This window comes from Chiloscyllium plagiosum, chromosome 18 (assembly GCF_004010195.1).
Source record: "Chiloscyllium plagiosum isolate BGI_BamShark_2017 chromosome 18, ASM401019v2, whole genome shotgun sequence".
Lineage (NCBI taxonomy): Eukaryota > Metazoa > Chordata > Chondrichthyes > Orectolobiformes > Hemiscylliidae > Chiloscyllium > Chiloscyllium plagiosum.
The window spans coordinates 39,980,642-40,004,132 of record NC_057727.1 but is presented as its reverse complement, the minus strand read 5'-3'; the positions used below and the strand labels follow the sequence as shown (position 1 = coordinate 40,004,132).

General features: G+C 39.4%; 1 protein-coding gene across 7 annotated transcripts in view; it reads left to right on the top strand.

The window, feature by feature from the left end:
* Positions 1–23,491, top strand: part of magi1b (membrane associated guanylate kinase, WW and PDZ domain containing 1b) — a 453,246-nt gene that overhangs the window by 351,190 nt on the left and 78,565 nt on the right. For all 7 annotated transcript variants that reach the window (XM_043708283.1, XM_043708282.1, XM_043708285.1 and 4 more), the window contains 3 exons: positions 6,680–6,883; positions 16,054–16,258; positions 22,649–22,731. In XM_043708283.1, the coding sequence (XP_043564218.1) occupies positions 6,680–6,883; positions 16,054–16,258; positions 22,649–22,731 (492 nt within the window). The remainder of the gene's footprint in view (positions 1–6,679; positions 6,884–16,053; positions 16,259–22,648; positions 22,732–23,491) is intronic.

Below are 23,491 nucleotides of genomic sequence, written 5' to 3'. Positions count from 1 at the left end.
TTTCCATGCTGTACATCTCTATGACTCTAAGAAGAAATCGGAACTTACAGCAAAACAAAGTGGATGCTTGTTCTCCAGGTACCATCCCTTTTGGAGCCATAACCATGATCCTTGTGTCTGAATGTTTTAACTAATGACTCATTTGGGATATCTGGTCGTAATGGACGGGTTGGACCGAAGGGTCCGTTTCCATGCTGTACATCTCTATGACTCTAAGAAGAAATCGGAACTTACAACAAAACAAAGTGGATGCTTGTTCTCCAGGTACCATCCCTTTTGGAGCCATAACCATGATCCTTGTGTCTGAATGTTTTAACTAATGACTCATTCCAGCAGTTCCAAAAAGAGCAATTTGGTCGGTTTAGAGAACCGATCAGGTAATTGGGCCTCTGAGACATTTGAAACAATAGGTACCAACTCATGGTGCACATAGTTAAGAAAACAGAGTTTTATATAACAAAAGCCAGTCTATTTTGTGGTCCAGAATCTACCTGGGGCATCAAACAGGACCATTGACCATCATTGTGGATCCTACCACAGTTGCAGCAAGGATAGACTGTGATGGATCACAACGTACAATAGCTGTCCAAATTTCTGAATAATCCACCTTGCCACACCTCTGCACAAAACATAGCCTCTATCTCCTGGCAAATCATATGATGGCAACTGGCCTCCACCACCAATTCCACAGGGCTTAAAGGATTGGGTTCATGCATTCCGGAGGTTCAATAGAAAATACACATCTATTTAATTTTTTTTTGTATTTATCAGGTGGTGTTGGTGCCTTGGCCATAATGTATTGCTCATCCCTAATTACCCAGAGGGCAATCTAAAATCAAACACATTGCTGTGGGTCTGGAGTCATATGTAAACCAGACCAGGACAGTAGTTCCCTTCCCTAAAGGACATTAGTGAACTAGGTAGGTTTTTCCAAAAATCAGCAACAGTTTCATGGTCATTTTTTGACTCTTAATTCTAGATTTGTTTTAATTCAATTTAAATTCCCCAATCTGCCATGGTGGAATTTGAAGCTGCATACCCAGAACATTACTTAGGTCTCTGGATTAATAGTCCAGTAATAGTCGGCTGTGCTTTTCCAGCACCACACTCTTCGACTCTGGATTAATAGTCCAGTTATAATACCATGAGGCCATCACCTCCCCCCTCAGAGTCCAAGCTCAATTGCTTGTTCAGTTTCACTTTGGGTACAAACAGTTCTCATTTTTGAATTAATGTAAAGCTGATTATTCTGAGGCACTTCATCAAAGCATCTGGATGTTATCTCATGAGGTCTGCCAAGTGATTGATTCTCTCCTTTGAACAGATTTGACCCTGCCACAACAGTGACAATGGTTATGACTGTGATCTTGTACTACTTCATATTCCTATAGAAAACCCAAAAAACACTGGCTGAGACCTGATAGCACAAGCCTTGCCATGATGGTTAAGCTTAAAATTAAGATTAACAGGTTCCGGATTCACAGAACCACTGAGGCAGTCTCCACTTCCAGACAATCCTTCAGGTGGGAGCACAAATGGTTTTCCCATCCCTTCCAGCTGTTCAGAAGATTTCCCTCCTCATTCCAAATCATTCGACTTATTGAGGAGTCAGTTTTCTTTTGTTCTTTCCAGGCATCTAACCAGCCACTCTTACTGTGTTTGAGTATGGCACAGGAACCCTCTTCATTTGGTTATTGTAGACAGCGTTGCATTTTATCTTTCATAAAACAATCAAGGTGACCAAAAAAGGTTTTTGCAGATTTATAAAGTAATTTGTGCAAATTGGTTAGAAAAAAGAAGTTTTGACTGTTCATAATGTTAATGAGGGAAATGTGTTACCTTAAAAAAAAAAGCCCTTATAGTCTCAGTCCAGAGAGATAAGCGCAAGTGAGGGAAGAACTTAAGTTCATAAGTGAATCATAATAGCTCAAGCTCGATTGTGTCAGAACTGAGTAGCTCAGAAAGATTTTATGTTGATTATGTCACAATCAACATACATGAGATTGAATCCGATTATGAGACCAGTTGACTGCATTGAACAAATTGGATGTGCAGTTTGTCACTAAAATCAGTTTGCTAAAAGAATATTGGCAAGCTCTGTTGACTCACAGGACAAAAGAAATATTGGCTTTTGTGACACCGGCTGGACTTTGTCAATGCACAGTTAAGCCATTTAGAATGAAAAATAATACAGGTTCAATGATTAGCCAAAAAAGTCATTGAGGGATGATGTAACTGTCCTTTACATCAATTTCATTGTTTTTAGCCAAAGCTGAAAAGAATATTTACATCAGTCGATGGAACTCATTGATGACAAAAAGCCCATTTGTTTATAAATCTGGCTAAAATGGAATTTGCTGAGGCAAAAGTGACTGATTTTGGGCAGCAATGTGGGACAAGACAAAGTAGCACCGAGTGAAATGAAAATGTCTTGGATTTCCTCATGCAGAGGACAAAATGTGAAATGGTGTTATAATGGCATGAGTGGATTTTATCACAAGTTTGTGCTGAACTTCACTGTTCTAGCTCCTTTAAACAAACTTGTTGAAAAAGGCAGAAAACGTGTCAGAGTGCTTTTGAAAGCTAAAATTGCATCAGTTTTAGCCACGCCGAATTATACAAAACCATTCAAAGTAGCTATTGAGCCTTTGGGGTCTGTTTGACTGCAAGATGATGAGATGGGGTTGTACAACCTGTCAGTTATTTTTCAAAAAAAGACTGTCCACATGTCAGAAAAAATATTCCACAATCGAAAAGATGACATTGAATCTTTTGCTGATATGTATCAGAAGCAGCATGAGAGAAACTGGTATAGATGGTATGGACCACAATCGTTTGATTTACTCGGTAAAAATGTGGGACAAGAACTTATGAATGCTTTGGTGGAGTTTAATTGTCCAACAGTATAATGTGAAATTGTTCATGACCCTGGGGGAGAAAACATATTTTGGCAGATACTTTATCAAGAACACATTTGAAGGACATTGAAATATGTGGTGCCCATGAACGAATGTAAAATATGTGTGCTGTGTCACTCATTGTATATTTAGTGTCAATAAGTTACCACTGTAACTAATGAGTAATGAACATGAAGAAACATTATCACTTTTCTTTGGGAGGAGTTGTGATCTAAGATATGTGATTTATCTATATTTTAGAATCATTTATTTTAGCATTTGGATTTGAGCTTGTGGCATCTGGGTTTTGGTGTGTATGTTGGAAGTGGTTTAATGATTAACTTGTAAGTATTTCTGTGGCAATGGTGATTCCTTTTAGAACACCATTTTGGTGAGAGACTGCATAGGGTAATAAGGTTTTGTATACATTTGTGAGCTAACAAAGTAAACAGTATAAAGCATTGAACTTCCAGATAAGAGATTCTGGAGTTTGTCTTTGGGCATAAGGAAATATCCATAACTTGGAAGAAAGCTTTTTAATTTCAGTTTGGGCCATTTCATAGATGTCTTCACTGTTCTTGAGAAAGGGAGGTAATTTAGGTCTGTTAAGAAAGAGGAAACCTTGATGTTTAACGGTTCCTGACCAGAAGTGTTCGGTTAAATCCTGAAGGAGTTATTAGAAGCTGAGAAAGTCTCAGCTAATTTATACTGACAAATCAAGAAAGAGGCTATCAGATGATCATCATCTGGGATTGAAGCCACAGCCAAATCAAACCTTAAGTGGAATAGAGAAGGGAGTTTCTCTCTGATCTTTGTGCAGTGTAATGGAATGTTGTTGACATTAATGGGATTGTATTTTTTTAGTGTGTGTTTCAAAATCAGTATTGTATATAAATAGGAGAAAGTGAGGACTGCAGATGCTGGAGATCAGAGCTGAAAATGTGTTGCTGGAAAAGCACAGCAGGTCAGGCAGCATCCAAGGAGCAGGAGAATCGACATTTCGGGCATGAGCCCTTCTTCAGGAATCAGGAACCTGCTGCGCTTTTCCAGCAACACATTTTCAGCATTGTATATAAATAGTTTGGGTTATTCAATTTTATCTTTTTGCACATTAAACTTTTTTTATTTTTAAAACTGAATATGCAGCATTGCATGTTAAAGACCACCTCATTAAAATAAAGCAAAACAAAATATGACCTACCATGTCAGATTTCACTCTGGAATCTGAATTCGCCAGTGATAACATCATTGTAACATAAGCCACTATTTCCAGCCTTGAATTTCATGTTACTCAATTCAGCTGCAATGGATGCTTCTATTACCAATAGACAAATGGCTTTGGCATTTGAACTATGATATTTCTTGAACTTACTGATGCCCATTACCATCTGCAGTGAAATTAATTCATTTGAGAGCCTCTGTTTGATACCACTGGCCTGTCACAGTGCTGTCTTTTCACAGCTGTCCTTCCCAGTTTGTTCTGGCTGTGGAATCTTTGTTAAGTGCCCAATTCAAGGCCAGTGATGCCAAGAGCTAGCTGTATCAGCACAGCACATGAGCTTTACTGGAACCTCAGGAGAGGAAGTGAAAATTTAATTGGATGCAACTCGTGGGCAATATACAATGAATAATGTTCACCCCTTACTATTTAACAATAAATTGACAGCTACATGCTACAGAAGCCACCCAACTTTTTCCCCATTGATCTTCTCTGCACGTTTACTGCCAAGCAGTGAGCCAAGTTTGAAAGTTGCCCACAATATGTCCATTGTTTAAAAACTGTAGACCACTTACAATTATCATTAATTTGATAATGAATATTCAGAATGATTCAGGGTATGATAGATCTATATAGAAAACATTCAAAGTTAAGCATTGGTGACATCACATCTGGAGTTTATCATTGAAGAGATTTGTTGCTGATGTGCAGTAACAATTACAATTGGTGTCTAATTTGGGAGCTGTAAAACTCATTCTCTGGTGTGTAACACATTCTGTTGAATTTTTGTTTCCATCCAAAACCATCTACTTGCATTCAGTGCAATTACAGTTTTTTTTTCAATTAGGGGTCTGAATACTTTCCTTGATATTTGTAGAATAAGTTATGTTGAACACTTTCCACACTCTGCCATACTAGGTGTGAGGTCAGTTTTGAATGAAAACAAAACCTTCCAGTTTTTGTTGTAGAAACTCAGTTTGAAAATGTCTGTGATTTTCTCACAAACAAGTTCTGCAATGCTTGCTGCTGCTACATGCTGATATATTCAAGTCCAGACGGTAAATAAATTCCTTTTTGTTTTCACTCCTGAGATTGCCTATCTCAGATTCAATTTTTAAAATGATGTTAATTATCAATTCGCTGTGTACTTGACCAGGTAATGTTCAGGATAAAGCTATAGGTAAAGCTATATGAAGAAATATACCAGCTAGATGTCCTGGGTTACGAAAATATGATTTAATTTTATTGCTAAACTCACACAAGTAAAATATAAAACTTATGAAAAAGGTAGAACTAGTCCAAAATTCTGTGACATACATGTATACAGATAGACACACACAAGCCTCTGTATGTAAAGACAGAACAAGTTATAGGTTGAGAAGGGGAGTTGCGGAAGTTATAATTTCTATAAGAGGAAAAGAAAAGGCACTCCTTCAGTGTGTCTGAAATTCTCATGCCTTTTAAGCTGATGCCAGTTGTTTTTCTGTAGATAGTCTCTTTTAAATTGTAATCTGTCCTTTTCCAGAATGGGTTCGATGGTACTTGAATTTTCTTTTTATTTTTAGATGTCTATCTATGTGATGTATTCCAAAATATAACAGTGGTATGGTGTGAGCCTTCAGATAAAAAGCTTATAAAAGAGCTGTTATTATTGTTCTATACTGCAGAATATCTTAATGATTCTAACCTCTGTAACAAAAACACAAATTTACCATAGCCTTTCAAAAAGGAGTTGTTGACATGTGATAACTGGCTATTGACACAAAGTAGGCACTGTCCTTATTAATAAAGAGTTTTGATCCCTCATGGTCAAAGATGTCAAAATGCCATTGAAACAGCTAGGTCAGGTTGTCAGCCCCCTCTTGCATGGTGAGTTTTAGTAGACCTCCTTTCTCCTTGGTAGTTCCTGCAGTCAAGATGTCTGGTGGTTTGTTGTTTATAGATTTAGCAAAAAGTTCCATTAACAACAAACATTAAGTTCTGGAGAGGAAGTGCCCAGAAAGTCTCCTATTAAACCACTTCAAAATTTTCAGGAAAATTAGTCACTTGGATAGATCACGTGACTTCAGCCATTTTAAGACAATCCTCTTGCTCATTTACAGTTTTCTTTCAAACAAAAGTCTGAAGATGGTCAATATAAATCAACTTTGTGGCAAGCTCTAAAATGGCTCCTTGACTTGGCAGCAAATGTAAACTGCTGTCAGGAAAGAGGAAGTTTATTTGCACAGATTGCTAGATCTTTGTAGGCTCTTACTTCAAGGTTAATTGTGAGTACCATCATTTCATCACTATCCAATCAATAGTACTCTGTGAATAAATGAAGTGTAAGGTTTTTTTTTTAAACCAGAGAGAAAAAAACAGATGTTAAATAAGTGAGCAGCAAAGCAAATGGATGTGCACCACCATCAATATCTATGTGGACAAAGTTGATGTCCCTTTGATTAAAAGAAGGAAAGAATAACTATTTCAACACTATTCAGAGTGTTAAAAAAAAGCAAGTTCAGCTCTTAACAAATGTTTTCTATTTTTGAATTTAGCATGTAAATTTGTTCTTGTTGCCTAGGTAACTATTATGGAACACCTAAACCTCCAAGCCAGCCACTCAGTGGGGAAGTAATTACCAGTGATTCTTTGCGAGGTCCTCAGGCTGGCACAAAGCTGACTCCAAAACGAAGCAAATCATACAATGATATGCAAAACGCTGGAATAGAGCAGCCGGAAAATGAAGATGATGAGGAAAACCCTGAAATGAATAGCAGTTTTACAGGTAAACTGTCAACTATCAGGTTATCTCAGCATCAAATAAAAAAGATTACAAACATAATTCAATATGTAAAAGCTTACTTCACATATTTAAAACAAGATGGAATGAAGAAATAAGTTTATGATTTGCTAAAACGTTATGTCTTAGCAAGCTCTACATTATGTAAAACTAACTTTATGCTGCGTTTTAGAATAGGAAAAACCGTGTACAGTTGTCAGATTGGTATTTTCCTTACTGCTCAAGCTATCTTCCTGATTAGCAGTTGTACCATTACCTCGTTAGTTTTCATTATAGATTCTGTCCTTGATCCCTCATCAATAAGCTAGCTCTTGGTAAAATCATCTGTAGGCATAGGGTCAGCCTTCTAATGGTAATACCCTGCTCCACCACTGTCCCTATGCTGTCGGACTGTTTGCTTGACACCCCATTTGATACGAATCACAATTTTCTGTAACTAAGAATTGACACATCCCAAAAGGCTTTTTATTTTTGGCCCCTGTCACAACTCTACACCATTTCCAGTGGTTTCACCCCTTCCCTGTGAAGCAATTCAGGCTCGATCAGACTGCTGACAACCTTGATAGCCCCTTCACACCTCAGCTGAATGCCTGATCCTACTTTCTCTCCATTATACCAACCGCATAATTTTACTTTAGTATCATCACCTCTGCCATTGCTTCATCTCATCCAGTGTTGAAATTCTTTCATCACCTTGTGCTTCAATATGCCATTGCCCTTCTGTCCATCTTTCAACTTCTGTGAAATATCTTTTTTCCAAAACTCCACTATCTTAATCTGATCCCACACCAAGTCCCAAGGACATATCTCTCTAGAGCCTGTTCCCACCAGCATCTCAAATTTCAAATTCTCATATTTATTTATTGTATCGCCAACTTGCTACAGCCTTCTCCAGCCTTAACCCCCTAACCCCGTGAACTTCCATTCCACAAAGTTCTTGTGCACCTTCTCTCCTTTCACTATAGACTTGGTGACTTTACCTTCAGTCACTCATGCCCCATAGTCTGAAATTCCCAATTTAAACCCTACCACTTCATTATATCTCTCTCCCATCCTTTAAGACCCTCCTTAAAAGCCATGAGACATAGGAGCAGTAGTCAGCCAATTAAATCTGCTCCACATCCAGTGACATCATGGTTGATGTTATAATCTTCAACTCCACTTGCCTGCTTTTTACCCCATAATCCTTGATTCCCTTACAGTTAAAAATCTCTCTGTATCAGTCTTGAATATTGTTATCAACCCTGTCTCCACAGCCCGCAACAATGAAGAATTCTACAGATTCACTATCCTCTGAGAGAATAAATTTTTCCTCATCTCTGCCTTAAATAGGGAACACTTTATTCTGAGGTTATGCCCTCTGATCCTAGATTCTTGCACAAGAGGAAACAACCTTTCCACATCTACCCTGTCCTATCCTCTAAGAATTTTATGTTTCAATAAGATTACCTCTCCTTCTAAAAATCCAATGTGTACAAGCCCAACTTCTCAGAATAAGAGCATCAATTAAATGAGCCTTTTCTGGACTGCCTGTGTTAATATTCAGCTTTGTGTATTCTCAAATGCACCAAAACAAGCTTGATGATGAGAATTCTTGACATGAAAGTCCAATTAGGTATTTCCTGGCACTGCCCAACCTTTTGTGAGGAAGGGAAACCTGCAATGTTTGCCTGGTTCTCTGTCGTCCTGTTGCCATGCTTCTGTCCTGAAGAACAATGGCTAGGGCAATAAAATGCACCTCTCCATCAGACTCTGAGGGGACTGGACATGGCTCCCTATGGCAGCCACCAACCTGCTTGTGGAAGCAACCAAATGGTCACATGACTGGCTGCACTCCTGAAATCTCTGAGCCATGAGGACTATTGCCTCCTATATCCCTGTGTTTGTGGGTGAAGTCCCTGTTGCTGACATCACAGTGTCATCTCCTGCCTGAGCTGAGCACGTGTCTAATCTTCCACAGTTCTCAGAGCCAAAGGCCTGGAGTATTTCTTCTGAGGCCAGCTATGGAGCTATTGCAGTGGGGTGCTCCCAAACTTTCTAATGTTCATTTACCCACCAAGTTGGGGTCAGTATCTGAGCATTAAGAAAGTGCATGGAGGCAGTCCTGCTGATGCTTCCTCCAAGGCCTTGGTACTTTTGTCCTCTGAGATCAATGAGGTGGCCTTGAGTGGGGTCAGATGTTTCTCTGCAGAGGTCATGGACATCTGCTGGAACCTGAAGACAAAAGAGAGAGGATCCTTTCTGACCAGTGGTTATACATGGTCGCCAGTGATTTTTTTTTTCATTTTCTCTCCCGCTTTTACCTGTTAATTTTTGGTATTTTTGGAATGTTGTTAGTGTTTTCTCCCTTGATGACTAATGCAAAGTATTTCTTCAAATCCTTTGCCATTTCCTGGTTCCCCATTAGCATATCCCCAGATTTTATCTCTAAGGGACTTACGTTGACTTCAGCTTTATTCTTCATCTTCGTATATTTAAAGAAGCTCTTACTGTCCAATTTAATATTACTTCCTAATTTAACTTCAAAATCTTATTCTCCCTCTTTTTTTTGTAATCTTTGTTATTTTTATATCTTTTGCAATATTTGATTTATCACTATTTTTTGCCAGATTATCTGATTTTTCTTTCAATTTCACACCATCCTTAACTTTCTAGGTTAACGATGATTAGTTTATCCCCTTCCCAGAATCCTCCTCCTTCACTGGAATAATATCTTTGTTGTGAGTCATGAACTATTTCCTTAAATTTCTGCCATTATTCATCACGTGAATTCCACCTTAAAATCAACCTCTTTGACCAAAATCTTGGTCACTCCTCCTATTTGTTCCCTTATTGATTTGGTGGTTATTTCTTTGTTAATGTTCCTATGAAGAACCTGTGTCAAATGGTCCATATAAATGTTAGCTATTGCAAATTTATAGCCCAGCCTAATAGTCATCTATTATCAAGTGATTGCTGTGTTTTCACATTGCCATTCTTCAGATAATATTTCAAGCTGGGGACTTTTCTGCCTGTTCTAGCAAATTGATTTGAAGTTTAAAATCCTGTAACATTATCTGAAGAAGCAAGAAGAATGTTTCTCCTGCATGATGTTTGAGGTGAGGGATGCCAGTAGTGTCCCATCCAAGTACATCTGCAGGAAGTGCACCCAACTCTCGTTCCTCCAAGACAGTGTTAGGGAATTGGAGCTGAAGCTGGATGAACTTCAGATCATTTGGGAGGCAGAGGCTGTGATAGATAAGAGTTACAGGAAAGTAGTTACTCCTCGGCATGAAGAAAGTTGGGTAACTGTTAGAAGGGGGAAAAAACCAGAGGGGTACTAATATCCTGGGTGGGAAATTTGTGAGTGCTGTTCAGGTGAGTTTAAGCTAGCTCAGAAGGGGGTTGGGAACCTGTGATGTAGGAGGAGAAAGTGAGGTCTGCAGACGCTGGAGATCAAAGCTGAAACTTTATTGCTGGAACAGCACAGCAGGTCAGGCAGCATCTAGGGAACAGAAGATTCGACGTTTCGGGCACATGCCCTTAAGCAAGCATGGGAAAAAAACCAGAGGGGTACTAATATCCTGGGTGGGAAATTTGCGAGTGCTGTTCAGGTGAGTTTAAGCTAGCTCAGCAGGGGGTTGGGAACCTGTGATGTAGTTCCAGTACACAGGTGAATGAGAGTAGGGAGGACATGGACAGGATTTCATGGTCACAGGAGTGTGCTGGCAGACAGCAAGCTGATTTGAAACATGTCTACTTCAATGCCAGGAATATCCGGAATAAGGTAGGTGAGCTTGCAGTATGGATAGGGACCTGGAAGTTCGATGTTGTGGCCCTTACTGAGACATGGATAGAACAAGGTCAGGAATGGATGTTGCAGGGTTTAGATCTTTCATTAAGATCAGGGAAGGCGATAAAAGAGAGAGAGGTGTGGCCTTGTTAGTCAAGGACTATATACCAGTGTCTGAAAGAACATTTGACAAGGACTTGTCGACTGAGGTATTATGGGCTGAGGTTAGAAATAGGAGAGGTCACACTGCTGGGTTTTTTTATAGGCCTCTGCAGAGTTTCAGGGATGTGGAGGAGAGGATTAGCAAATCGATCCTGGGCAGGATTGAAAGGAGCAGGGTGGTCATTCTGGGGACTTTAACTTCCCCAACATTGACTGGAAATGCTATAACTCTAGTATGTCAGATGGATTACTTTTTGTCCAGTGTGTGCAGGAGGATTTCCTGACACAGTATATCGAAGGGCTGACAAGAGGGAAGGCCACACTGGATCTGGTGCTTGGTAATGAACCAGGCCAGATGTTTGATTTAGTTGCAGGTGAGCACTTTGGAGAGAGTGACCATAATTCGGTTGCGTTTAGTTTAGCAATAGAAAGGGATAGGTACATGCCACAGGGCAAGAGTTATCGTTGGGAGAAGGGCAATTATAATGCAATTAGGCAAGCCTTAGGAAGCCTAGAATGGGGTAGCAAAATGCAGGGGATGGAGACAATCAAAATGTGGAGCTGGTTTAAGGAACAGATATTGCGTGTCTTTGATAGGTATGTCCTTGTCAGGCAAGGAGGAAGTGATAAAGTAAAGCAACAGTGGTTTACTAAGAAATTTTATCTCTTGTTAAGTAGAAGAAGGAAGTTTATGTAATGTTGAGACGAGATGGTTCAGATGAGGTGATGGAGAGTTACCGAGTAGCTAGAAAGGATTTTAAAGATAGAGTTAAGAAGAGCAAGGAGGGGACATAAGCAGGTAGAATAAAGGAGAACCCTAAAGCTTTTCATAGATACGTGAGGAATAAAAGGATGACAAAGGTAGGAATAGGGCCTGTGAAAGACCGAAGTGGGAAGTTGTGTATGGACCCTGTGGAGATCAGAGAGGTGCTAAGGAATATTTCTCATCTGTTCTCACTCGTGAAAAAGAGAATATTGTAGAGGAGAAAGCTGAGATACGGGCTATTAGACTTGAAAGGATTGAGGTTAGTAAGGTGTAAAAGTAGATAAGTCCCTTGGACCGGATGGGATTTATCTGAGCATTCTCTGGGAAGCTAGGAAAGGGTTGGCTGAGCCTTTGGCTTTGATCTTTGAATCATCATTGCCTACAGGTTCAGGACCAGAGGGCTGGAGGATTGCAAATGTTGTGCCCTTGTTCAAGAAGGACAGTAGAGTTAACCCAGATAATTATAGACGAGTGAGCCTTACATCTGTTGTAAGAAAAGATTTAGAAAGGATTATAAGAGATAGGATTTATAATAATCTAGCAAGCAACAATTTGATTGGAAATAGTCCACATGGATTCGTCAAAGGCAGGTCGTGTCTCACAAACCTCATTGAGTTTTTTGGGAATGTGACCAAGCATGTGGATGAGGATAGGACAGTTGATGTGGTATAGATGACTTCAGTAAAGCCTTTGATAAGGTTCCACATGGTAGGCTACTGGAGAAAACGTGGAGGTATAGGATTGAAGGTGATTTAGCAATTTGGATTAGAAACTGGCTGTCTATGAGAAGGCTCGAGTGATGATTGATGGAAAATATTCAGCCTGGAATCTGGTTACTCCCGTGCCACAAGGATCTGTTTTGGGACCGTAGCTGTTTGTCATTTTTATAAACAACTTAGACGCATGTGTTAGTGGATGGTTTAGTAAATTTGCAGGCGATACTAAAATCGGTGGAATGCTGGACAATGTGGAAGAATGTTGCAGGTTACAGGAAGACTTGGATAAATTGCACAACTAGGCTGAGAGGTGGCAAATGGAGTTCAATGCAGATAAATGTGAGATGATTCACTTTGGGAAGAATAATAGGAAGGCAGAGTACTTGGTAGTGTGGATATGCAGAGGGATCTTGGAGTCCATGTACATAGATCCTTGAAAGTTGCCACCCAAGTTGACAGTGCTGTTAAGAAGGTGTATGGTGTGTTAGGTTTCATTGGTAGAGGGATTGAGTTCCGGAGCCATGATGTCATGCTGCAACTATACAAAATGCTAGTGTGGCCTCACGTGAAGTATTGTGTGCAGTTCTGGTCACCCCGTTACAGGAAGGATATGGAAGCATTGGAAAAGGTGCAGAGGAGACTTACCAGGGTGTTGCCTGGTCTGAAGCGAAGGTCATTTGAGGAAAGGCTGAGAGACTTTTGCAGACAATACGAAGATTGGTGGAGTTGTGGATAGTGAGGAGGGCTGTTGTCAGCTGCAAAGGGACTTAGATATGATGCAGAGCTAGGCTGAGGAGTGGCAGATGGAGTTCAACCCTGTCAAGTGTGAGGTTGAGAAAGCAGGATAAGGCTATTGAGTTGGAAAATCAGCCATGATTGTGATGAATGGTGGAGGACGCTTGACAGACCAAATGGCCTCCTCCTGTTCCTATCTTCTCTGTTTCTATGAAAGTGTCATTGATGATGAGGCTATAGCCTACAGCATATGGACTTCAGCTGTTCAAGAAGACAGCTTACCAAAATCTCTCAAGGGCAGGTAGGGATGTGTAATAAATGCTGCCCAGCCAGTGATGACCATGTCTCACAAATGAATAAAAAACTTACATGCCTCAATTAGATCTCCTCTTATTTTTCTGAACTCCAGAGAGTATAGGCCTAAACTACTCAAGTTCCCTTCACCCCTCACCTCAGGAAGGAATGTCCTCTGAACTAGCTCAAGTGCAACTAATCCCTTCTCAAGTAAGGGAATCAAAACTGTAAACAATACTTTAGGTACAGTCTCACTCTTGCCTTGTATATTCACAACAACACCTGCCTACTTTTATACTCTATTCCTTTAGCAATAAATTTTAGTCAAAACCTTATTTCATACTGTACCTGCATATTAATTATCTGTGATTCATGCACGAGGACACTCAAATCCCTCTATACCTGACTTTTCTGAAGTTTATTTCCATTAAATAATAAGTTGTCTTTCTATTCTTCTGACCAAAATAGCTAACCTCAGACTTACTGTTCTTTACTCAGAGAGTGGTAGGGGCGTGGAATGCCCTGCTTGCCAATGTAGTTAACTCAGCCACATTAGGGACATTTAAACAGTCCTTGGATAAGCACATGGATGATGATGGGATAGTGTAAGGTGATGGGCTTAGATTAGTTCATAGGTCAGAACAACATTGAGGGCTGAAGGACTTGTTCTGCGCTGTAATGTTCTATGTTCTCAGAGAAGCCTATGTTCCTCAAGCAAGAAAACAAATAACAGATTTGTCAATCATTTACTTCATGCTAACTTTGGAATCCAACTGTTTGCAAAATGGTTGCTATGTTTGTGTACATGACACTACGTTTTAAAGTTATTCACTGTAATATGAAGTGCTTTGAGATTTCGCCTGAAAGGTGATAAGCTGTTACATCAATACACATTTTTCAGTAATTTATAAAGGCCACTTTCCCTGATTGTTTAACTTTTCATAAACATTTTCAATTGTCAAGATTTTCAGTATGTTACAGAATCGTTTGGCACTAAAGCTGCTTTGCAGTACACCATGGTGCTCTTTCAACAAAATAAAATAATCAATTGTATCTATATGTAAATCAGGAAATCCCCTGTGAGTACTGCTGGCCAAATTAAAGAGTACATCCACAATTATTTTTTTTTTGTGAATAAGATGAGAATTATGACTTTTTTAAATTGAAGGTGTTGCATATAATCTTTTATTTGAGTCCCATGTTGTACATTTTGCTGTGAGAATTATTGTTCAAAATGATGGTCTAGGTATTTTTTATTGTTCAACAGGAGGGAGGATACTATCCTCAGTGCTCTATGTTGTTTTGAACATTTTCTGTGATGTATTACTTATCATTAGAATTTACCATAAAATTGAATTTGGAGATGCAGATACACTATTGAATGCCACATAATTGTCAACCACTGGTCAAAATAACAGTTGTGGAAAGTCTGTCTAACCAAAAACTCTATTTATGGATCAATTTTAATGACGGAGATTCTTTTATGAATTAACTTCAGACACCTGATTTGTTTAATAAGCTAAATTTTATTGTTAGCGGGCGGCAAATTTATAGTTTGTGCCATTGATCTTGACAAAAGACTCTGTACATGATCTGGACATCTCAAAGGCATGGACTTTACCTCACCTGATGTCACTTCATTTCCAGTCTCCAAGTCAGGGAGACATTTCCAGGTGCCCAGTAACATTGATCTCATCAAACAGGATAGGCAACAGACAACATTGAAATATTCTCAAAGACACTGAAGCAGGAAGTAAAATCCATTGAGTCCTTTTGCTTTAATTTTTAAAGATGTTTTATGAATAGAACAATAAATGAATGGAAAACATAAGTATTGCACTAAAGTAGAAGCTAAAACGCCATAAGGAAAAATATTTTACCATAATGGAAAAAAAAATGATATTCAACAAATATAGAATTGCTCTTTCAGGTCCGATGAAACTGTTTAACAATAATTATGCAATACTTATGTCAAAAGAAACCCACATGTGAAAAGGTGTGACTTGGTTAAGGATTTTTTATAACAAAACTAACAGTATAATAGGAAAACTCTAGTCAGTTCAGTTATTTCCAATCAGTTAAAATCTAGAGAAACCTCAACAGTATGTTCTCTGGAAAAACAGGAAATCATTGACAGTCAATTCTGCAATTCCCCATTTACCTGTGCAAATTCAAGAAGTTGCTGTCAACTCAGTGGAGTAATGCCAGTGCACGTTGATGGCATTGCAATTGCAGCTACATCAAAATCCAGAACAATGCATTTAAGTGATTATACAGTTGTCAATATGTTTGTTAACTGACTTGAGTGGAAATGGAAAAATGTTGAGTAAGTTCAATGATGATGACTTTGTTCATAGACATCATTTTGGATTAGATTAGATTAGATTAGATTCCCTACAGTGTGGATACAGGCTCTTCATCCCAACCAGTTCACACTGACCCTCTGAAGAGTAACCCATCCAGACCCATTTCCCTCTGACTAGTGCACCTAGCATTATGGACAATTTAGCATGGTCAATTCACCTGACCTGCTCATCTTTGGATTATGCAGTCTTTTTACTGTTTTATATTTAAACATGAAGATTTACTACCTTTCGGTCTGCTAAATATTTATGTGCTCAGGCACCTTACCTTCAACTATTTTAGAGTTCGAAATTAAACAGTTAGAATGTGTTTTCTATTCTGACATTAATACTCAGCTTGTTTTTAGATTCCAGTGAGCAAGACGAACAAAACACTCACGCCCCCAAAGAAGAGGCACCTCAATATAACAACTTCAGTAGCTCCAATATCCAGAGTACCGAGCTGCCTCAGCAACCAATACAGAGCTCTAGTCTCACAACAGACAACCTTGGTCCTTTGCCTGACAACTTGGAAATGGCGTTCACTGAAAATGGGGAAGTCTACTTTATTGAGTGAGTTTAGTTTTTTTATTGGAACTTTGTTTAGTATTTTAAAAATCAGTGGGCTATAAAGCTGTGGAGAATTATAAATTTTATTCATTGAAGGTTGGTACTTCTTTTTCGCCAGTAGCAGTGGTGGACTCTCCCTCTTTATGGGCATTTAAGCGGGCATTGGATAGGTATATGGAGGATAGTGGGTTAGTATAGGTTAGGTGGGCTTGGATCGGCGCAACATCGAGGGCCAAAGGGCCTGTACTGCGCTGTATTCTTCTATGTTCTTTGGTGATTTGGGGAGGAATTAAGCACCTAGGCATTGGTCATAAAATGATATATCAATTGTCATAGTTTTGATGTGTTGCTTTGGAAAAATGTTGGCATAAGAATGTTTGTATTTCAAAGATTGTGGACAGCCTTACAGTTTGAGAAAATTGAAAGTGATGATGTACCAAAATTCACATGTTCTTATTCCTTGATGGAGGGCTGACACCTTGAAATTAAACACCTGAGCAACAACAACTTGGATTTATAAATTGTCTTTAATATGGTAGATTGCTTCCAAGTGGACAGGATTTACATGTATTTGAAAAGGTAAGGACTGATTAGGGATAGTCAGAATGGCTTTTTGATTCGGAAATCATGTCTCACGAACTTGATTGAGTTTTTGAAGAAGTAACAAAGAGGATTGATGAGGGCAGAGCGGTAGATGTGATCTATATGGAGTTCGATAAAGCGTTCAACAAGGAGACTGGATAGCAAAGGTTAGATCTCATGGAATACAGTGAGAACTAGCCATTTGAATACAGAACTGGCTCGAAGGTACAAGACAGACAGTAGTGGAGGGTTGATCTTCAGACTGGAGGCCTGTGACCAGTGGAGTGCCACAAGGATCCACTGCTTTTCGTCATTTATAAATGATTTGGATGTGAACATTGGAGGTATAGTTAGTAAGTTTGCAGATGACACCAAAATTGGAGGTGTAGTGGACGGCGAAGGTTACCTCAGCGTACAATGGGATCTTCGTCATATGGACCAATGGGCTGAGGAATGTCAGATGGAGTTTAATTTAAAAAAATGCAAGGTACTGCATTTTGGACAAGCAAATCAGAGCAGGACTTGTACACTTAATGGTAAGGTTGTGGGGAGTGTTGCTGAACAAAGCAACCTTGGAGTGCAGGTTCATAGTTCCTTGAAAGTGGAGTCGCAGGTATCTAGAATAGTGAAGAAGGTGTTTGGTATGCTTTCCTTTATCGGTCAGAGCATTGGTTATAGGGCTTGGGAGGTCATGTTGAGGCTGTATAGGACATTGCTTCGGCCACAATTGGAATATTGTGTGCAATTCTGGTCTCCTTCCTATCAGAAGGATGTTGTGAAACTTTGATTTGATTTGATTAGATTAGATTACTTACAGTGTGGAAACAGGCCCTTCGGCCCAACAATTCCAAACTGACTCTCCAAAGAGCAACCCACCCAGACCCATTCACCTACATTTACCCCTTCACCTAACACTGCGGGCAATTTAGCATGGCCAATCCACCTAACCTGCACATTTTTGGACTGTGGAAGGAAACCGGAGCATCCGGAGGAAACCCACGCAGACACGGGGAGAATGTGCAAACTCCACACAGTCAGTCGCCTGAGGCGGGAATTGAACCCGGGTCTCTGGCGCTGTGAGGCAGCAGTGCTAACCAATGTGCCACTGTGCCACCCATAAAAAGTTTCAGAAAAGATTTACAAGGATGTTGCCAGGGTTGAAGGACTTGAGCTATAGGGAGAAGTTGAATAAGCTAGGGCTGTTTTCGCTGGGGCGTCAGAGGCTGAGGGATGACCTTATAGAAGTTTATAAAATCATGAGGGGTACAGATAGGATAAATAGAAAAGGTCTTTTCCATGGGGTGGGGGAGTCCAGAACTTGAGGGCATAGGTTTAGGGTGAAAGGGGAAAGATACAAAAGGGACCTAAGAGGGCAATGTTTTCACGCAGAGGGTGGTGCGTGTATGGAATGAGCTGCCAGAGGAAGTGGTGGAGGCTGGTACAATTACAGCATTCAAAAGGAATCTGGATAGGTATATGAAAAGGAAAGATATAGCGGGATATGGGCCAATTACTGGCAATGGGACTAAATTAGGTTAGGATATCTGGTCGGTATGGACGAGTTGGTCTGAAGGGTCTGTTTCTATGCTATACGTCTCTATCACTCTATGACTATGACTAAGTGCTTCACAACAATGTTATGAGAAAAAACGTATTCTATAATCCTATGAAAATTTGATAGTGGAGATATTAGGAAGGTGATAAAAAGTCTAGTCAAAGAATTTTTATTTTAATGAACAACATGAAATAGAGAGAAGTTGACAGTAAGAAGGCACATCTTCCCACGATGAGGGCAAAGGAAATTAGAATGCAAGCGCCAGAATTGGAAAAATGCAAAATTCTTAGAAGGTGGGATAAGTTGGCAGAGCTCAAGGAAAGTAAATCATGTCAGGAATTGAGCATAAGTTTAAAATAGTTAATCCTTTTGCTAGACGGTGAGCCATTGTAGGATGGCAAGCACAGGAGGAATTTATGGATAATGCACAGTGTAGGATTGTCTTAAGGGTGGAAAATTAAAAAGTTTAAATAAATGATGGGCCATCATTATTGACTGCTAAATTTGATACAACTGTCTTGCGAAATCAACTTAAGTTGCAGCGAAATTCTCTTCACACTCTGCTTTACTAATTTGTACGAACAAAAAACAAACATTCAGATTGGTCTCACTCTTATCTTATTGCTTAAACTGGATGGATTCCTAGTTTTTCCACTGTTTCAGTCATTATTATTTCAGTTAGTTCACACTGTCTTCACTTGAAATGAAACTGAAAAAGTTTGACTCAGTGACAGTCTTGGTTCTGAACCTGGAGACTGTTGGTTCACAAGAAGATAAGACATGCAGGAGAAAAATCCTACAACCCATAGAGCCTGCTCTGCCATTCAGTATGATCACAGCTAATCTCAAGTTTCAACTTCACATTCTGATCTGCTCTTCCTGTCACTTGATTCCCTGATAGACCAATAATCTTCTTATCTCAGCCTTAAATATATCCAATGGAGCATTAGCAATCCTCTGGAGTAGAGGACTCCAAAGAACTACAACTCTTTGAGTGAAGAAATTTCTCATCTCACTCCTAAATGATTGACTCTTTATTTGAAAAATGTATGTCTTGATTTATATTCCCCTGCCAGGGAAACAAAATTGCACTGTCCAGCCCTTTCATAATCTTAAATTATTCAATTAGATCAACTCTCATTCTTCTGAACTGCAGAGAATATAGATGCAATTTACTCAGCTTATCATCATCATCAAACAACACTGTCACCAGACGGCCAACCTAGTGAACCTCCACTGTACTGGCTACAGTGCAAGTATGGAAACCAAAATTGTGTGCAGTGTTCCAGTTGTAGTTTCACCAAAGTCCTGTACAATCATAACAATAATCATTTATTCCTGTACATCAGCTCCCTTGTACCAATACGCCAGTTTCTTTCCTATATGCTTGTCATACCTGGAGACTTTGATTCCTTCTCTCAGTACACCCAGATTTTTGTGACTATCACCCTTCAAATATTTCATGCCCTTCCACATAGATTGTGATGACCCTCTGACTCGACACCACCCACCTCTTTTATTATCTCTCCCTTTAAGTAATCAGACTATTTGTCAAAAATCCAACATTTAATCAGAGGAATTCTCTTCGAAATAAAAGATTGGAAAGGTGAACAGTTGTCTTCAATCCTGCCACATTCACTACTTTTTGGCACCGACTACATCCCTCGTCCTGATATCTTCCTGAGATTAAACTAGACAATTTGCATCTTTATCTTAGCAGTTGCCCCTGAGCTAAGCTTCTGACAAGACATTCACATCATTTTTCTCTTAAGCTACTGTTAACATTGGTTAGATTCTTGTCTCCTTGAACTCATTTTGCTTTTCTGTTGTAAACAGACAGTAACTACCATCTGTCTTCTCTCTCCCGCTCTATTTGGCTTCTTTTAAAATCTGCTGTAATTCTTTTCAAAGTGTTTCTTATTCTTTCTGCAGCAGTAATTCAAAACAAACCCCCTGCTTTCTTCACCTTAGAAGAATAATATGTTACTAACACTCTGAGAGAACAAAAACCAAATGACCGAATTTACCAAATGAGCATCAAGAAATTACCAACAACTGTCCATGCTTTGAAACTTTAATACAAAGAACTAATGCAAATTAATCATGAATTCTTCAAACAAAAAGGTGAACTTTATTTTAAATAGTTGATACAATAAAGAAACTATCAAGTGGTTTCTCTAGCATGTAAGGCATGGTGACAGAAGTCCACAGTGTGCTGTTCTGTGGAACAGGTCCTTCAACCCACCATGTCTGTGCTGACCTTGACACTATTCTAAACTAATCCCAGCTGCCTCACATGATCCATACCTTCTATTCCTTGCTTGTTCATGTGCCTGCCTAAATGCCCCTTAAACTTTGCTATAGTATCTGCTACTACCAACTCCCCTGAAAGCACATTCCAGGCACCTACTATCCACCGTGTAAAAACATTTTCCTCTCACATCACCTTTTGAACTTGCCCCTCACCTTAAACCTATGTCAGCTATTATTTGACATTTTCATCTTGGGAAAGAGAATCCAACTTTCCACCCTATCCTTGCCAGTCATAGTTTTATATATTTCTATCAGCTCCCCCACCCTGCAATCTCCAATGCTTTAGCAAAAGTGATCCAAGTTTGTCCAACCTCTTGTTTTAGCCAATACACTCCAAATCATCCAACATTCTGGTAAACCTCATCTGCATGCTCGCCAAAGCGTCTATACCCTTCCTATAATGCAATAACCAGAACTGCATATAGTACTACAAATGTGGTCTGACCAATGTCTTACACAGTTATAACATGTTATGCCAACTTTTATACTCGATGCACTGACTGCTAAAGGCAGGCAAGCCTTATGCCACCACTACCACCTTATCTACTTCATGCAGGTTAGTTCAGGAGCTCCATACAACAACAGCTTTCATCTCTGAGTTTCACAGGCACGATTACCATCAGCACAGCACCCTTTTGCAACCTTCTCTCCCTCAGGTAATACCTATCCCAATGGTGTGTCTGTCTGGTGTTCTTTTTCAACCAACCAGTAAATAATAAGCTGGCCAGTTCAGGGAAAGGAACTAGCTATTTAAAGCCTCTGACTATTGAGACAGCTCTCTACATTTTAGACATTTTTAGCCCGCACCCCAGAGCTTCTGTCTTCATTTCAGTTAAACAAAATAAATTGATATCTTCCTGAAAATGATTTAATTTTCATCATGATACATCTGTGTTCCTCTTTCCATCTCTGTCTGCATTTGTGCTTGCATCAAGCACTTCACGCTCCAGCTCAGCTGTTTGCACCCCGCTTTTGTGTCTGCACGTCTTAAATCATGTGGCACAGATATAATTATTTCTGACCTTTCATTCTTGGTACTTCTCCTAGGTCAAGAGTTGGTGTTGCTTCTAGGTCAAGCTTGCCAGCTCCTGTAGACTAGTATTTCCTATTCCCAAGCAAATCAAAGTGATTTGCAAACTGATGCAAACTGTTAAAGGTCATTTTCAAACATTCGTAAAAACAATTATGATCCACAGAGCTTTTGGAAAAAAATGTCATTTCTTTCCTTAATGTATTGTTTCCAGGTCAAAACTTACCATAGGTGTCAGTGCATCAAAAAAGTTGTATTACAAGTGTTTATATGTTTCCATAGGACTTATATAATTGTGCAATCATGGTAAATTCAGTTAACTGACCTGAGATTAAGCATGCTCTTTAAATAGTAGAGCTTGACTGAAAGCTACTCTTAGAGGATTAGATTAGATTCCCTACAGTTCGGAAACAGGCCCTTCGGCCCAACCAGTCCACACTGACCCTCTGAAGAGTAACCCACCCAGACCCATTTCCCTCTGACTAATACACCTAGCACTATGGGCAATTTAGTATGGCCAATTCACCTAACCTGCACATCTTTGGACTGTGGGAGGAAACCAGAGCACCCGGAGGAAACCCAAGCAGACACGGGGAGAATGTGCAAACTCCACACAGTCACCTGAGGCTAGAATCGAACCTGGGACCCTGGTGCTGAGGCAGCAGTGCTAACCACCGAGCCACCGTTACTTAAAATTATTTTATCTCTTTATACTGTAGAATTTATATTATGATATAAAACTTTACTATTGTATTCTGCATTCTTTGGATTCACCCAATTTAAAAAGATGTATAAATTGTTTTAAAAAATAATAATCAGCAGGAGTTGCTGACACAGGTCTTGATACTTTAAAGCTCTTGAGGGATTTTGAGTTATGTGTGTGCATACTTAAATATATTTTGATGTTTTGTAGCCACAATACTAAGACTACATCATGGCTTGATCCAAGGTGCCTGAGCAAGCAGCCAAAACCACTCGAAGAATGTGAAGATGATGGTCAGTGAAATGTGATCATTCTAGAATCGTTGGTCAGAAAAATGTACATGTTGCAATAAAACGTAGTTGATTCCTGATAGACAGCATGTTTCAATTTTTTTCTCTCTCTCCAGTAATGGACTCAATTAACTGCTCTCTATAATCAGTTACTTCACTTAAATAATTATGCAATGTCACTTCAAGTTGCATATTTTAATGATGAAGTGGATGATGTACCTTTAGTTTAGAAGTTTGTTTTCTAGTCCAAGTGTTTAATTGCAATGTTCATCTCTGCTGCTATTCAGAAAGATATCTTGGCACTACCAACCCACTAGGAGAAAGTGAGGACTGCAGAAGCTGGAGATCAGAGCTGAAAATGTGTTGCTGGAAAAGCGCAGCAGGTCAGGCAGCATCCAAGGAGCAGGAGAATCGACGTTTCGGGCATGAGCCTTCCTGAAGAAGGGCTCATGCCTGAAACGTCGATTCTCCTGCTCCTTGGATGCTGCCTGACCTGCTGCACTTTTCCACTACCAACCCACTCATCACTTCTAAAACCAGTCAGTGTTCTCAGAAAATAGATGGGAATGTTCTGGAAACTTACTTACCTACTGTAACCCAAATAATTTGGAACTTTATTGATCTTCAATCATTACTGACCTAATCAAAGTGACTTTTTAAAAATCTCTTTATTGAAACTATTGACTGTAGTTGCATGTAAGCCTCTGCTCAGATGATAGAACTCTTGACTGTGAGTGAGAAGATTGTTGGTTCATGTCCTGTT